This window comes from Dicentrarchus labrax, unplaced genomic scaffold (assembly GCF_905237075.1).
Source record: "Dicentrarchus labrax unplaced genomic scaffold, dlabrax2021, whole genome shotgun sequence".
Lineage (NCBI taxonomy): Eukaryota > Metazoa > Chordata > Actinopteri > Moronidae > Dicentrarchus > Dicentrarchus labrax.
Window position 1 is genome coordinate 21,877,292 of NW_026136723.1, and position 16,967 is coordinate 21,894,258.

The window sequence follows — 16,967 nt, forward strand, 5'->3', positions numbered from 1 at the left end:
AAGAATGTGTTCTTGTACACTTTTTTTAGTGTGTGTGTGTGTGTGTGTGTGTGTGTGTGTGTGTGTGTGTGTTCGGTCTCTTCACACTTGAGCTCCTTCAAATGGTGTCGTTGCAGAGCTGGTTGACAGGGCTACTTTGCAAAGTGCTTTTTTTCAAGCCCCTGGCTAATGGCCTGCTGAAAGGCTTCTGCTGATGAAAATGAGATCACCTCCACCAGCAAGACTTTTTGCTCCGTCTGCAGTGACGGGGCACACTGTCAGTATGAGGAAAGAGTCTGTGTTGCTATGAGCAGAAACACAAATAAAAATCACTACTGGATGCACATTTGGTTTTGAATGCCAGTACAGTACTGTATGTTGCTGAATGCATGTTCAGAATCTACATAAATTACAAGCGTATTCAAAAGGTCACTGTGTGTATGAAAGTGTAAATAAATCTATTTATGAACAGAGACATAGACGGCCCTGGCAAGTGTACATATGCCTACGTGTGTGAATATATATGCATATACTTCATGGGCGCGTGTGTGTAGGCATAAGCAGCCCACCCTTGCTGAATTGACGACTGCCTCCACTACTGTTATAAGAAATTAATGTGCTTTTATGAAACAAAAGCTTAGAACAAATTTAGTTTTAAGGCTATTTTTTAGGCTGCCTTGTAGTAAACTGATTACAAAAGATTACATCCTGTAAGAATCAGACCCAGTTGTGAAGATAATCTTTTCCCCACAGCCAATATTAGCACAATATATAGCAAAATAACACAAATATTACTGCAACTTTCACCATTTGGAAAAGCTCCTGCAAATTCAGTCAAATCAGCATGATCCTCCTGGACTTACTGTGTAATATTCAAATTGAGAAACACATGCTGCTGTTTCTAAATATTTCAGAGACCAAAAGATCAAACTGGTACTCACCAGGCAGACTTGTTGACACGTTGACCTGGGTGTAGAACCTCTTGTTGGGCAGCAGCTCTGACACACCATTCAAGGCTTCTACGGTAAACGTATAGTTGGTGTTGGGGAGGAGATTGACCACAGTCACCGTTCTTTCCGTCAGGCCCACCTGCTGCGGCACAAAGCCAATACTTGCCCCGCATGGCTCGCACTGCCTCCCGACACACCTCCGGCACCCCACACTGTAGGTCAGATCTGCCCTGCCTCCCGTGTCGGATGGGGCGGCCCACTCCAAGATCAGAGTGGACTGCTTCAGAGTGCAGACCAAGTCGCGAGGTGGGGAGGGGGGCCCTGGAGAGGAAGGAGTAAGAAAATGGCATTTTGGTTTATTGTTTGAACCTTAAAGAATGTCTTAGTCTTTTCTGAAAACAAACAAAGAAACAGAGAGGGGAATAGACTGTATGCATTCCCTCCTTTGTAAACATCAATACTTAATCAAACACATCCTCGGTTCTGTAATTGTTATGCAAAGGATGTCATTTTTTCTAATCATGCCACTACACCAAGAAATGCAAAGCAATGCCTAATAAACACACTGGAGGGATCCCAGCAGCAGCATTATTCACTCCCAAGAAAAGACCTCAAAGACTACCTTGTAGTGTCCACTTATTGAAACTGTAAATGTGTTGTTGAGCATTTATAGAAAAAGGGTTTTTCTATAAAACTTCCCTGAGTGAATAAAAGCAATACCATGTTTCACTGTAGCATGCTACCTGCATGGTGTAGAAAGAGACAGCTCAAACATCATGAAGCTCAAGCTTAAACATTTTCACATGACTGATGGTCTAGGTGCATTGGGTATTATGGTGTGATTGCATGAGCTCAGTTTGCACATCATGCTATGATAATCCTGTTTTATCCAGGATTTGGTGTTATGAAATTGGTTTCATGAGAACCATTTGACCGTAATGGGAATAAGCAATTGAAAATGTGGACTTGTTGCTGCGATACACTAGTATATATGGCATTATTATGGTTTACCAGTGGGAGTCAAAATAAACATTTATTGGATTGAATTGGAGCAGGGATTATTGATGATGCAGTCAGATAGGAAAAACACTTGGCAATAAAACCAGGGCTAAAAAAATGTGTTGGTTTTATTGGCTTATCAATGACACTGCCTGTTATATGAAAATGTGCATGCACAAGCACGGATAACGAGTTTGTCCATTATGTACTGATGTCACCAGTGCTGCGTGGTACAAATCCTCCACTTACCATCAGTAAATAAAGGTGAGTTGCCATAGAGAAGGCCACGAATCTGATTTGATAAGCCAGATGCATCACAAGTTTGAGCTGCCAGCTGTGTATGTCAAAATTTGTGCTGGTGTGTAGATGGTAATGCATCTCTTCATTACACTTAAGTTGTCAAAGCCAATGAAATCTGGAGGAAAAATTACATCATCTGCCTTTAGACTGTCTTGATGCATCAGACTTTAAAACCTGACGTGTTTAAAATCACACATGACAAAAAAAAAGAAGCTAAAATTAAAATATTCAGTCCAGGATTTAAATTGCTGTAAAATGTCAGGCTAGAGGACTGTATCTCATCACTAAGTCAGTGTCCTGACTGACCTGTGCCTTTTCCTGCAGGTCTTTGCACAGTGGGGGCTGACTAGAGCTTAGGTCCATTAAAGGCCATGAATTTTGTATGTGTCCCTGGATGTGTGTGCATGTGCTGTGTAATGAATAAGTGAAGGTGTGCTGCTCTGTGCGTGCTGTCAAACACGTCACACACACCACAGCTGCGTCCCGCTCCCAGACACACATGGAGCACAGAGTTACATAAGCCCAGAGAGCATTCAGAGTGTGTGAACACACACAAACACACATACACACATTTGATGTAGACACAGCTGGGCCTTTTATTCACATCCCTCTCTACTTTCTTGCTTTCTGGGCCTTGCACTCCCTTTTTTTTTTCTTAAAGCTTCCATTTTTCCTCTTATCATATTTGAATCTGAGTGCTGCTTATTAAAACTTGACCTCCCCAACTCCCTTGCTCCTCTCTTTCTTGCCTTTTGCCCTCTTCCACTCTCCATCTGTCTCCATCTGCTCCAAGATACTGTATCATAGCAAATCAAAACTTCTTGATGTTGTTTTAACAATGCAATCATTAAAGCCTAAGAAGAGTCTGCACTGATGTACTTGCCTCAGTCAGAATCTAACCACATTAGCTGACATTTAATATTAAGCTATTATCAGTCCGGTTCCCATCCCGAGTGAGCTATATAATGATGTTTTAGTGTTTGTGTAATGATCAAGATGGATTCATTGAGATAGCTTAATATACATGATACACTCTCCCCTCTTAGAAAAGAGAAGAGAAGAGAATTAGAAAGAGAATTAGATCACAGATATGTTGTGATTCTAATCAAGTTTAAGATGTCCCGAAGCAGATCCAAGCTTGCTCTTGATGTTTTTGGAGTCGTTTTACACTATTGCCATTGAGCTCCATGAAAAGTCTACATTGTCTGTATGCATTTCCCCAAGTTAGAAGTTAAAACGGTTATGCTGCAACTTTATCCTTCCTCCTGGAAGTCATGGGTTCCCGACTGTTTTCAAAAATCCATTTGCAGAGACACACATTGGCAAACATTATGCATTACTGTAAGATATTTTTTATTTTAGTTATTATGTTAGTCATCGACATTGCAGTCCTGTCAGCAGTAGTCCCACTCTGCCAAAACTGAATACAAAGAAACATTTCCTTTCACTGCTTCCAAAGTTTTTCTCTTCCTCTTCACAGCCACCAGGGAACATTTAACAGTGTGCTATGATGTAAATTTTGCAAATAATCGTCATTAACACGGGTAATTATATGTCAGGAAGTTCTACAAGATGAATCTTGTTAGAAATAATGTAGCCATGTGTTTTTTTCACCTGCTTCAAAAAGGTTTGTAAAACAGTGACGAGTCTATTATTTCAAAGAGACTGCAGTAGCTTATAAGTGTGGTAAACACATTAGGGTTAGACTTCACAGGCATTAATGGCAAAAGGAAAGGAATAAAATTACACTGGTATTATTCTTTAATTGCTGAGATAATAAGGTGCGCATTTCAAACCTTCATTCATCTGGCAAAATCTCCCTTTTTTTCTTTTATACTTATAATTCTTGATTCGTCATTCAATGCCTCTCTTTCTCTTGCTTTCTCCGTCCGTACCATGCGGTGGATTAGCTGAATCTGGGGATGATCATAATTACCAAATCAATAGCGTAATTAATGTGGTCATTAGGCTGCTATAAATGTTATCGCACAGGGATCAGAGAGCTCAGCGATCAATAGTGTAATTACATCCCTCCATTGCAGTTAGCATAAAAGCTAGTATGACCACACACTTACACACACATATATATATATATACATATATACACACAAGTGAATGTGTATGTATACAAACCCACACCCCTTGTGACCCTAAGGTTTTATGGCTCTGAGTACTCTCGGGATACAGAGCCCATTATTCCTCCATCTAATTACTAAGCTATATCAATAGGCTGTTCGCCATGCAGGAATCAATAGGCCTACCCTGTATAGTCTTTGTCTTATTGGCCTTATACTGCATCTTTATTGGAGAAGAATGGTATTCGGTATGTGAGAAGGGGTGAGAAAAGGTAAGAGGTGAGGGATGAACGGATAATGCGTGGACAGTGGGGATGAGATTATAGAGTTTGTCGCTTGAGGATAGAGGGATGAGATTTCAGTTTGACAGAGGGAAGAAGAATGGGGTGATAACACGCATGGATGAAAGGATGAAGAGGAAGGAAAATGTGAAGAAGCGGTTGGCAGAAGGAAGAGTGATGAGTGGCTGAGTTAAGAAGACAGACAGAGAGAATGGAGGGAAATGTGTGTTCAGGGGTCAAAAGGAAAAGAGTGGAGGGGGTAGAAAAAGATGGGGTGGTCCGGTGAATGGGGTGGATAATGGATGTACAGCAGAAAATGGATCTGTAATGTACAGGAAAAGGCGGAGGAATATGGAGAGAATGTGCAAGGTTAAACAAAAAAATGGAGAAATGGGATGATGGGCTTTTTGGACGAATGCATAATGGGAACCTAATGTTAGAAGGAGGGATGAAGGATGTATCGGTGATAAAAGTGAAAAAGGTTAAGAGGCAGAGAAAATGGCTGCGGTGTATACTATTAGATGACATATAAGAGGGTATAAGCACAGGTCAGAAGGGGGGAAGGTCCACCTTAAAAAATAAAAAAATGTGAATGATCATAATGTGATTTCTCTGTGGAAGACCATGTCTACAAATTTGGTCAAACAAGAATTGAATTTACCCTTAAAATGTACTACATCAAAACTGTTGATTCAAAATAAATCCCTACTTAGTCTCTAGCAAATAAAACAGCAAATGTTCTATGTTTACTGATGTTATCGGGGGAAATAAGAAAAGAAAAAAAGTTTGTTTGAGCATTCACGTCTTTGTAGCTTTCAGCTTGTTTCTGTAAAAACTCTTACAACTCTGACAACCTCACAACTTTCTCTCACAGCTCAAGGCACGGATCCTGTTTTGGGGCAGATTATGGGTCAACAATCTGGGATGATTAAAAGATAAAGCTAACATGTCTTTGGGTGGATTTTTCTACATGACAGGAATGCAATACTAGAGGAGGGGTATAGGGTGAAGGGGAGGTGAAGGTTGGGGGAGATGGGATATGGAAATGGGGTGATGAGGAAGAGCAGGAGACGGGGGAATGAGGATGGATGGTGAGACAGAAACTGGGGAGAGGTGGGCGCGGGTCAGACAAAGAGGTTATGAGATGAAAAAAGGGGGAGGTGGATGAAAGGAAGCAGGGTGAAGGACGGGTTGAACCACAGGGTCAAAGTGGTCTTTAAGGATAAAAAGGCAGAAAGAGCAGATATATGAAAGGCTGAATGGGTGGGTGTGATGATGATGGGCTTAAAAATGTGAAATTGCTCACTTAATGCATATAATATAGCAATTGAGTTATTTGGTGTGACAGTCACTAGTAAAGAAAAAGGTGCAGTTTTAGAGGACACACAAATACACACATAATCTTACTTGTGCAAGGTGCTGAGGGAGTGTCCAGGGGGGTTCTGAAGTGGTCTTCCTCACACACGCACACCACAGACCCTTCCTCCTCTGCCACACTGTTGGCTGGGCAGGGAAAACACTCCTGCTGCCTGGAGGACATCTTGTAGGAGCCAGGGGGACATGCTGGAAAAGAACACACATACAGCACATTTAAATATGTCCAAGAAAGTGTATTTAATAATTCCTGCTTTCCTTTATCTTAACAAGGGAAATCCCATTGAGAGCCATATTTTAAGAGAATTGAGCACTGGGGGATGAATACATAAATCACACATTGTTATGTAAAATAAATTTAAAACCTGTGAGATATTTCTACCGAGGGGATGTTTCAAAAATCACACACAACATTTCCTCTTCTTTGCATGGAGACTTCAGTATTCCACTAAGCACAGCAACATTTTAAAGCCGTACAAAAAAAAAGCTGTAATCTCGCTTTCAAGAGAGAAAATTAAGTATGAAAGGAGAAAAAATAGAAAGCAAGTGAAATTGCAGGAAAGTACAGACAATATAATATGTATGATAAAGGGAGAAAAGTAGAGGGGACTTTGGCTTAATCCATCTGACAAACACAATTCTCACATTACGTGTGATCAGTGGCCTTGGCAAATGGCATCAAAGGCTGCTACTGGATTGATCCAGCTAGGCAAATGAAAACAAGCCAAGGCAATGTGCAGGCTCCCAGCTGTAAACCCCCCGAAACTTAATTTTCTCGTCATTTTCCACATTTGCCACATTATTTTACTTTTTTCCCCCAAATACCTCCCTCTACAGTCTGCGACGCCCAACTACTGTACACAAGAGAGAGACAACGAAAGGTGAGAATGTGGGTGAGGTTGATAAACACCCATGACCCTTACACGTGCAGCACACAAGAATACACACCATGTAACAGAAGCTTATCAATGCATGTGTGACAATAGGGCGGGGCGTAAAACATGCGCTCACAAACACACAGAGAATAAAAACAGGTTATTTTACACTCTCCCTCTATGCAGTTTCATTTTCCACTTGCTGTGGCTTTGTAGCAGGTGATAATGGGTGTGAAATCAGGGAGCCAGCTACCGCTCGATGCTCCGGTCTCTTCTCTTCTGAGACTGTATTCGAAACAGCGGGTCTACTTTAACAGCTCTGGTATGCTCTCTCCCTCTTTTCCTTTCTCTCCTCTACTCTCTTCCAATTCTCCTAATACATCCGTCTTTCTTAACCCTTCCCCACTCTTTATTGCTTTGTTTTTCTTCTCTGTTCTGCTTTCTACCTTTTTTTCCGTTCTTCTCTCGGGATAATCACTCTGTTTAACTCTCCCTCCTCCAATTAGAAACACATCCTCCAACAGGCTTTCTTTCCCATGCATTAGCGCCTGAGGTTTGAGTGGCTAGAAGGATAGGGTGATATTCAGACTGAATGGGCATTTCGTTACCACTTCATTATCCAGTCATGGCTTCTTGTTAGGTCTTGTCTGTGGGAGAAGCAACTGATTTGCTGGTTGAATAAGTGACAATGCACAATGAAGTTCCCTGATATACAAAATAATTGATATCCAAAGTACAAAACCCATTGTTTTTCTGTGTCTCACTATTGGACACTTACCAAAAAAAAAAGAGAATACTGTTTAATGACATTAAGACAAATCATTAAAGCAATCAATTAGATTTATTCAAGGTTGAAACATGTTTTTAAATAATTAGATCACAAACATGTTAAATGTATATTCTGTGGTTCTGTATGGCATGTTATGTGTATCATGAGATTTAGAACGGTAATTAACCAAGTTCAAGATAACTGTTTGTCTCACATCTTAGTCACCATCTTTATTGCCACGGTTAAAGGCTGTCATTGGCTTGGTTATTTATCCATCTTTAGAACAAGCCACTCATGAGAGCAATGGCAGACCGATTAGAGGTCTGGAATTCAGCTAAATAGTGAGTGAAGTTTTGTGGAGTAAGACGCCAGAGCATCTCTCCCACCTCCGGCAATGTGTCACACTAGAATGCAGTCAATTAGGCAGAGAGGAGACGACAGGTCTGTATGTGAGACAGGCAAGTAGAGGCGCACACAGCAGGTGCAAAGACACACACAAAGCTGTCCCAGAATGCTTTTGGCTTATGAAAGTTCATCAAGACACATGCACAATAACGAAGGGGCTATCCCACCTCTTTTACTCAGCCACTCTAACAAAACATACACACGCACAAAAGGCCTGCCATCACACAACGATTAGCAGGCCCCGTCAGCCTCTCCTGGCTCACACTAGAGTGAGTGTGCATGCGAGTGTGTTTTGCTTCTGTGCACATGTGTGTATGCCTGTGAGTATGCGTATCCAAGGCTGTAAGAACCTTGTAATCGACTTTCTAATATCTGTCATTACACAGAGAAAAGCCTCTCGCTTTCAGCTCACAGCACAGCGAAGCATGGGGACACAACAGAAACACACACACACACCCTGTCAAGCTGCTCTGGAGTAGACTTTCTTTGTTCCTGACCATGGTGCCACTATCCTTCCCTCACCAAGCCAAGGACATCAAGCGTGAATAGCACCCGAATCAAGGCAAAATTATGCATAGATCTATGAGAACAGAAATGGGTTTCGCATTTTCCACCAATCATGCTTAAAAGCAGGCTAGCCATATTCGTGGCTGGCTGCAATCCTGACTTATCTCTTCAATTCAGCGTGGATACACATTCTGCCAGCCCACCTTGGAAATGTGCGTCTAATGATAGGGGTGTATCAAGACAATATGTGCAGCTCAGATAACAAAAGGAGCTGGATTTGCACGCTGCCCATCATTCTCCACAGCAAGGCATCATTCGAAGGCACGCCAACAGCCAATGCCAGGAAAGGTCACATCAGTCAAAATGGGCCAGCAGCCATCTGCCAATGGGAGAATGTGGAATCTGTAAAATGCATCAAACAGTGATACACACAGAAGATGCTTGTAAAGAAGACCACTCCAGTCATTAGAAGACTTTTTTTTTCCTTTTCGTCCCTTTGCCTTTTCATAGCGAAGGTATACAAGTTATACTGGAAATGAGAGCGTCAGGGAGAGAAAGGGAGAGGGGATGGTTAGAGAAATAGAGAGACAGAAGGAGAGATCTGCCAGGACAGCTGGCAAACCAACTGATCAATTTGTCCTATGTGCCAACAGGGAACCTCGATTAAATGGAACATGGTAGCACATGTATACACGCGCACACACACACACACACACACACACACACACACACACACACACACACACACACACACATTTCTTCAAGGTATAATGATATAGATATGCAGCGACATGCCAAGTCCTATAATGGAGGGTGAGGTGGAGGATGAGGCAGGAGACCAACTGCTGTGAGAGATAGTTAAGACAGAGACAGAGACACCAACAGACAGACAGATGGTGTGTGAGAGACAGAAAGACGGTAGACTGTGTACTGTACAAAGAAAGGACATTAAACAGGAAGGAAGAGTGGAATCCTTCAGCTTGACAGATAGACAGGGGTAGGAAAAAAAAAAGATAAGCACTGACACGTAATGCATACAGATGAGAAACACTGAAAGAAGCAGTGACAGTGAGGTCATCTATAGTGGGAATATATGCAACAGTAGCATTGTTCAGTATGTCTGCTTGCTAAGAGCCTGTGGGTGGGAGGATAAAAAGAAAAATATGAAAGCAAACCTTGGTATCCATCTAATCAGATAAATGAAAATAAAATATTCATGATCAAAATGACACTTTTGAGATATGCCGACAGCTTCACCATCTAATGAATAAAAAGCTTAAAGGCCAACGAATCCACATTTCAATAGGCTCACAAATTACTTTAATAGACTTTTGTCTTTGTGGGAGGAATCAATTTATAGCTTGCCCTTCTCTCTTATTTTCCCTTCCCTTTCTTTGCTCTAACCTTAAACATGCCCATTAATAAATCATGAAGCACTTAATACAATAAATGTGAGCAATGAATTGTTTCTTTGCCTCCTTGACAGCACACATTAATTAATATTAATAACACTAAAAGAGGTCTGTGTTAGACATGGCACACACACACACACACACACACACACACACACACACACACACACACACACACACACACACACACACACAGCTAAACTCCCACTGTGATGCACACACATCCGCTGAAGAATAAACACAAATAGGCTCAAAACTTAAGTTTTGTACATCCACAACCAAAACACACTGGTTACAGTTTTTCTCAGTGTGATATGATACAACATATGGAAAAAATGAGAGGAACTGAAGTGATGGGATGAAAGAGAGATACAGAGGAGATGGGATGTGATTCCAGCAGGTGGAAATCAATAATTCAAAGAGCTTTAATTCAGATTGGTGCCCTCTGTGTGGCTGATGCTGATTCTGATGCTAATTCTTTTTGCTGGTAGGCAGCTTTAACGCCCACAAAATGAATTCTCATTACCATCAAACAGTTTTGAAGGTCTTCTCTACACACACACACACACACGCACACGCACACACGCACACACACACACACACACACACACACACACACACACACACACACACACACACACACACAAAACACCAGGTCAGACAGGTAGGCGGGTTGGAGAGAAATGACTGATTGGTACGATAAAGTGTTTCAGGCTGGATCAAATAATAAAATTGTGAAAGAGTGTTATGGTAACCAGATAGGCTGAGTGAGGTCGACGAGTTGAAAGTAGACTGAAATTTAACAGCATGACACCAGCCCCCCCTCCAAAAAAGCCAGTATTTAGTAAATAAAGGGACTTTGGCCGAAGAGAATGGGATTTGGATCATGCTGGACCAGAACAAAATGTTTAAAGATATTAACTCAAGCCCAAATGTAAAATAGATTTTGAATATCCTGGAGCTTAGGGAAATGGGCTTGGAGGGTTGCCAGTGTGAATCCCCAGACTAGCGGTGGAGGTCGAACAATGAATGGAAACGCTATCTCTTTCCCCAGAAACAGCTGGTAAAGCACCTTGGTCATGACACATATACTGTTCTCTCTATTGATCAAGCAAACGTCAGTGACACAGTGGCAGAATGTGTGTATTAGGTGTAATATATGTGGGGGTTTTCTAATATGATATATAAAAAGCTTTAAAATATTCTTATGTACAGCAACAAAATGTACCAACAAGACGAATTGTCTACAGCCATGCTCTGTCAGGCTTATAGGCATAGATGTCAGCATGCTAATATGCTGTTTAGCAGTTATGATATTTACCATTGTCACCATCTTGGCAACACAAAGTACACGATGCGTGCATGATGGGAATATCATTAGTTTAGTCAAATATAATCATAAAAAGTATTGGACAGTTACAAAAAAAAAGTTCCAATTCATCCTGAGCCAAACATGAATGTCTGTTGACAAATTTCATAGCAAGCCAGTCTAATAACTGTTGAATAATTGTTTGCTATAAACTCAACCTGAAGTGGTGGCACTAAATGAAATGTCTGGAGCTGAATGGTTCCCCTCTCTCTCCCCATTATGAAAATGTGTCTGTCTTCAGAGTTCCCTGATGCAAGTGCATGGGCTATTTTCTATAGAAATACAAAATTAAACATTCAAAGTTCTTTATCAAGGTGGAGCCACTCTTTAATGAAAAATATGCAGGAGCTGTATAGGTTAACTGCTTAATTATTAATAAGGCTCAGGGGGGTTTGAAATATAATATTCTGGCTTTTATACTGTAATATTTATGGACCAATGTAGAACTGAAAAAAGCCTTATGTTAAGACATTGTCCTGTGTACGGAGTCAGCAGTTAACCTATACAGGTAATCTACATTCTTCATTAAGGGGTGGCTTTGTTTCGGCAGCAACAGAGGGAGAGACAGCACTTGAAAGTGGCTGTCTCATGCCAAAAACAATATTAAATCAAGAGCACAAATTAAGTAATCTGTGTGTACAAATGATTAAATCGAGAACACAAATTACTAATTCAAGAGCGTGAATTATGAAATTGAGATTTGTTTTTCTCTGACACCTCACAGGCTCTGTAAAAAACGGTGAATTTTTTTTCCAAGTCACTATAGTTTATTGGCAGTTAAGTACCACAACTTCAGTAATCAGGCTTTGGTTTTCTAGTGTTACAGGCTGACATTAAGTGACTGATGATAAAAGCAATTTCATGACACTTTCCATGGTCTGTTCTTTGGAGACAACAATTTTCTCTTGCGCTACATGCAGTGTCATAACCTGTCTGTGCGTCTAGCTGCTTTGAAGATATGACCAAGCCCTGAATTACAGCATAAATCCCTGTTATCAGCTCAAAGTAAAGACCTCATTCAAGTCTACCCACTGACTGTCTGCTGCCTCACAGTGTAATCGGGGAGAAAGCTCTGAGCCATGCCATTCAGGTCAATGCTTTGCTTTATCATTTTATTCTCTGTTCTGCCCTGGTTACCACAGACTGACATCACACAGAGAACACAGGAGGATAACTAGCGAACAATGCCGCCAGGGGTATTAATGTCAACGGTGCTGTGTACGAGCTTTATGCTGGAGACATGTCTAATTTTGCCAACAAAGACACGCCGAATGCATACACATACAAATTCCACCACACGATTTCATACACTTGCATGAATGTAAACACCCACAGATCCATTCACTGGCTGTCTCACAGGCACACACTTAGACACAGAACATTTACCAGCACCAGAATGGTAAAAATCACAAAACAGACACAACAAAGAGCTGTTGTGTTACATCACTGCACCGAAGTGCCAGGTCTGTACTGTTTATGTCAGACAGAAAGTGCAGAAAGGAACAGACAGGCAACCATCCAGACAGAGAAACACACACATTTGTACACCTGAACCAGGAGAGGTTCAAACACAAATCTACTCACACTCGGTCTGGTATATAGGCATACTCAAACACATGCATAACCTAGATATAGCCCAACACGGCTGAGATTCATCACTTGCATTAATACATCACTTAGGCCTACATCTAAATATTGCAATGGATGGACAGGACTGGACTGGATGAACTGCAGTCAATCTTCATGAGCTGGCATTATGGTGTGTATTGTAATCCCCATGTTAAACGAGATATTAAAATGGTATGACACAAAACAAATAGAAAAATACAGTATGTCTCATATGAATATAAAAATAAACAAAAGTGTTTGCTTTTATGTGTACACATGATTAAAGGAGACAGATGGACGGAGGATATCTGTATTTATGAACACACACTGACTCACTAAGCTGAGCCGCTGACATTATACAAAATGCAACATACACAAGCACATACACACAGAAGTCAGTGACTGACTGTTGACAGAGCCTCTTCTTATTCTTTTCCAATGTTTTCACCGTTCCCTCTAATACCCGTGTCACTCTGACGTTTACCTTTCTCCTATCTCATCTTCTCAAAAAGCTCTTGACTGCTATCAGCTCTGCTCCCTGCCACATGCTGCCCCCTCCCCTGCACTGCCCCCTGCCCCCTTGTATCATGTTTGCTCTCTCCCACCCACCGTCCCTTTTTGTCTATTATTCGCTATCCCTTCTTTTGCTCCAGCTATCATTTTCACAGGATTTGTCAGAGGCTGTGGAACAAAAGACTGAGAGGAAACAATTTCAGGATATTATCGCCTCCTCCTCTCCCTTACCCGTCTCACAGACACACAAATGAATACACATTTACATGTCAGGTATTTAGCTGTTGTTCTTATCCAGAATGAGCTGTGATAAACACATATATTGTTTGGGCGATTGAACTTTTGGCTGAATTGTTTGTCTCCTGCCCATTATCCTGTTCTTTTTTTGTTGTTTTCATCAAATGCATGGGTTTTACAGAGAGTCACATACCATGCCTTTGAGACCACTTGGAACAACCTTCACATTCAAGTAACCCAAAACAAATATGACTGTTCAATGGCTTTCAGCGATAGAAAATGAAATTCCATTCACCCCTATTGTATTAGATTGAAGGCAGGAGAAGAAATGATGGCCGCAAAACTAAAGGAAAACACAAAAGGCACTATCTAGAGCCAGTGTTTGGTTTGGCAGTTCAACATGGCATACTCTGCAGAAGAGGACCCGCTCCCTCTGTAGATAAAAATTGCTAATTCAAAAGGAAACAGAAACACAACATGATTCTTATTTTCTTTCTTATAAACTAATGAAAACATACCTAAAATATTATATTCCATTTCTGCCAATAAATCCTCCTAAATGTTATAAACTGGACCTTTATATAGAAAGAAGAAAAAACATCAGAGACATCATCAGCTCAGGCCTCCAGCCTTATACCTTCACTGTGACATCATCAAACTCTGGTCTCGTGCTTTACAGCCTAATTTTCACATCGTCAAACCTCGCCATAATCATGTGACCCTGACTGTGGGATCAGTCACTGTGCTGAAGTGTGTGCCGTTTTTGTTTCCCCGTGTGTGATTGATGGCTTCTATTTAGCTCAACCACACAGGCATTTATCATTGTCCATGACCATCCTAGTAACATGGCACCTGCATGCAAACACATTTAGGTTGCAGGCTAGCCACTAGCACACACAAACACACATACACATACACAAGGAGGGGCATGTCTCAAAATGCTAATGTGCATTCGCAGACACATTGCTGTCTAAGAATTTGAAACCACACTGTGAAATGGACTGATAAGAAATAACTCTTCTGACAGACACAGAAGAAGAACAAAAGAAAAGAGATTTGGGAGAAAGATGAACAGACATTTTTTTAACACCGATCGGTCAAGCCTTGCAAGGTGGCCTGCAGGCTCTCAGCCTTCACGTCCCACCGATACCCATTATCATCATTGTCACCACCATCACATCTAGATGGACACACACTCCTCTCTGCAACATGCACAGCCTGCATGGAAAGCAGCTTGCAACAGACGACTGGTTCATTTAATATAAGGGTAATATATTTTGTGTGTGTGTATGTTTGGGCGTGTGCATTTGAGCAATAGCTGGGAGTGTCCCAGTCATTTACATTATAACCCCTTCAGCTGCAAGTCAGCAAACATGTTTGCATGTGAATGTCAGGCAATTTCAGCTGGAGCGCTCGCAAAATGAGATTCAATGTTCTGCTCTTTTTCAACAGTCATGCTGTTGTGCTGCGTGTGTGTGTGTTTGCGTGTACGTGTGCCATGTCTCCTGGCTGTCATACTTCACTAAAACACAATTCCACCTTCAAACTGAGAGTGAAGATAAGCTTAGGTAAGAGAAGTAATATTGATTGGTAATGCTGCTGAAGGTTATACACACAGCAGCCTTTCAGACACTTACATCTCTCCCCATTTGCAACGGCAATATGTAATGTCATTCTTCACTACTTCCAATTTTTCATGTATAAAAATGCATCAAGTACATGTCTACAGTATGTCTGCACCGTGAATACGCTGTATATAGCATCCTCAGAGTCAGGAAAAAGTACTGAGTGAAAAGGCTGTCAATATTTGTGCATTTATGTTGGAAACTGAAATAAAAACGAGAGCCCTCAGACAAAGAAAACAGTGAGTAATCCTGCAGTCGATTCAGATCATAATTCGCTGTGACACATACGCCTAGATCTTACATTTCCGAAACATTTAATAATATATGCAACAGGAAGCTAATCACATTCACTGGTGGAAGCATTAGAGAAGATATGGAGAGTAGAAGAGAGTTTTTGTTTACTTGCAGACCCCTCATTTGTGTGTGGGTGTGTGTGTGTTGAATATGGCCTGGTTATGGAAATTAACAGGCATAATCTTCAGCCTGCAGTCTGTTGTGACACACAGATTTCATTTGATTCTTTTGAATCAGCTATTCAAATCTGGGATGTGAACTTGAATGAGCCTCGCCTACTAATGACATTCCATTTTCCTTTGCCTTATCCGAATCAGCCATTTTCATAAAGTCTGTGACCCAGATATAGACAAATCTGCCTGATAAATTTGATTCCCAAGAGTGCAGATGGATGAGCGCTGCTGCATATCCTTAAATACAGCACGGAAGAGGAGAACGGAGAGAAAAAAAATGTAGAGCAGTTCATTCAATCTAGTATCTTGTCCAATTGTTAAACAAGAGTAGGTCAAGGGTAATCAGATAGCTCTTCAACCCTGGAAGACACACCTATTAGAGTCACTTAGAGGGGACTACGATAGAGAAAGGTGCATATCTCTGTGTGCTTATGCAGTGCAATTATATTTATGAGTGCCTATATGATCGAGGTGTGCATCTATTACAACATATTAGTGCCTAATGTGTGTGAATGAAAAAAGTGTGCTTGCGCATGGATTGCAGCAAGGGGATTAGAGGTGCATATTTTAGTTGCAAACATTTGTCTCATGACAGATTCTGTTGAGAGGGAACAACCATCTGCTAATAATAGAAGCCATTGTACATTGTAATCCACTCCAGCACAGCAGTCCTGTAATAAATACAACCTCATGAAACTTACAAATTGTATTTTTGTTCAAGGGAGGTGTTCATTTGCCAATGTGGTAATGTTTTTGCACATTATGTTGTTCTACTGGTTTGCATTATTTTGCAAGGTGTTTCTATGATTTTCTCTCTTCCAAATATGTAAATTAAGCAGACAACATATTAGAAACACCTTTTAATATGATGTTTTCTATGCACAACTACAAAGGGCAGCTTCAAAACGCACCAGTCAAGACAAATAGCTGCTGTCAACAAAGACTGAAGGCAGAATTTAATGCAGAGCTATTGTATTGCATTGTGTTACATCATACAGGTGTTCATTTTTCTCATTATCTTGACAGTGTGAGCATTCAACTCACTTCTTTATTGCTCTGTTCTGTCTGTATAACACAATAGCATAACCAATGAAAGCCTCACTGATTCAGCTCATTTTACAGCTGACCTGTATGTATGAACCAAGGCCATTAAGTCAAATCTCAATGTTCATAGAGTCCCAGGAGAGCTGCAAATCAATATATATTTTTTTCCTTTTCTGTC

General features: G+C 40.9%; 1 protein-coding gene across 5 annotated transcripts in view; it reads right to left on the reverse strand.

Annotated features, from left to right (window-relative positions):
• LOC127358299 (ephrin type-A receptor 7-like) overlaps positions 1–16,967 on the reverse strand; it is a 140,468-nt gene that overhangs the window by 42,444 nt on the left and 81,057 nt on the right. For all 5 annotated transcript variants that reach the window (XM_051391284.1, XM_051391283.1, XM_051391282.1 and 2 more), the window contains exons 4-5: positions 5,992–6,147; positions 921–1,250 (exon numbers count right to left, since the gene is read on the reverse strand). In XM_051391284.1, the coding sequence (XP_051247244.1) occupies positions 921–1,250; positions 5,992–6,147 (486 nt within the window). The remainder of the gene's footprint in view (positions 1–920; positions 1,251–5,991; positions 6,148–16,967) is intronic.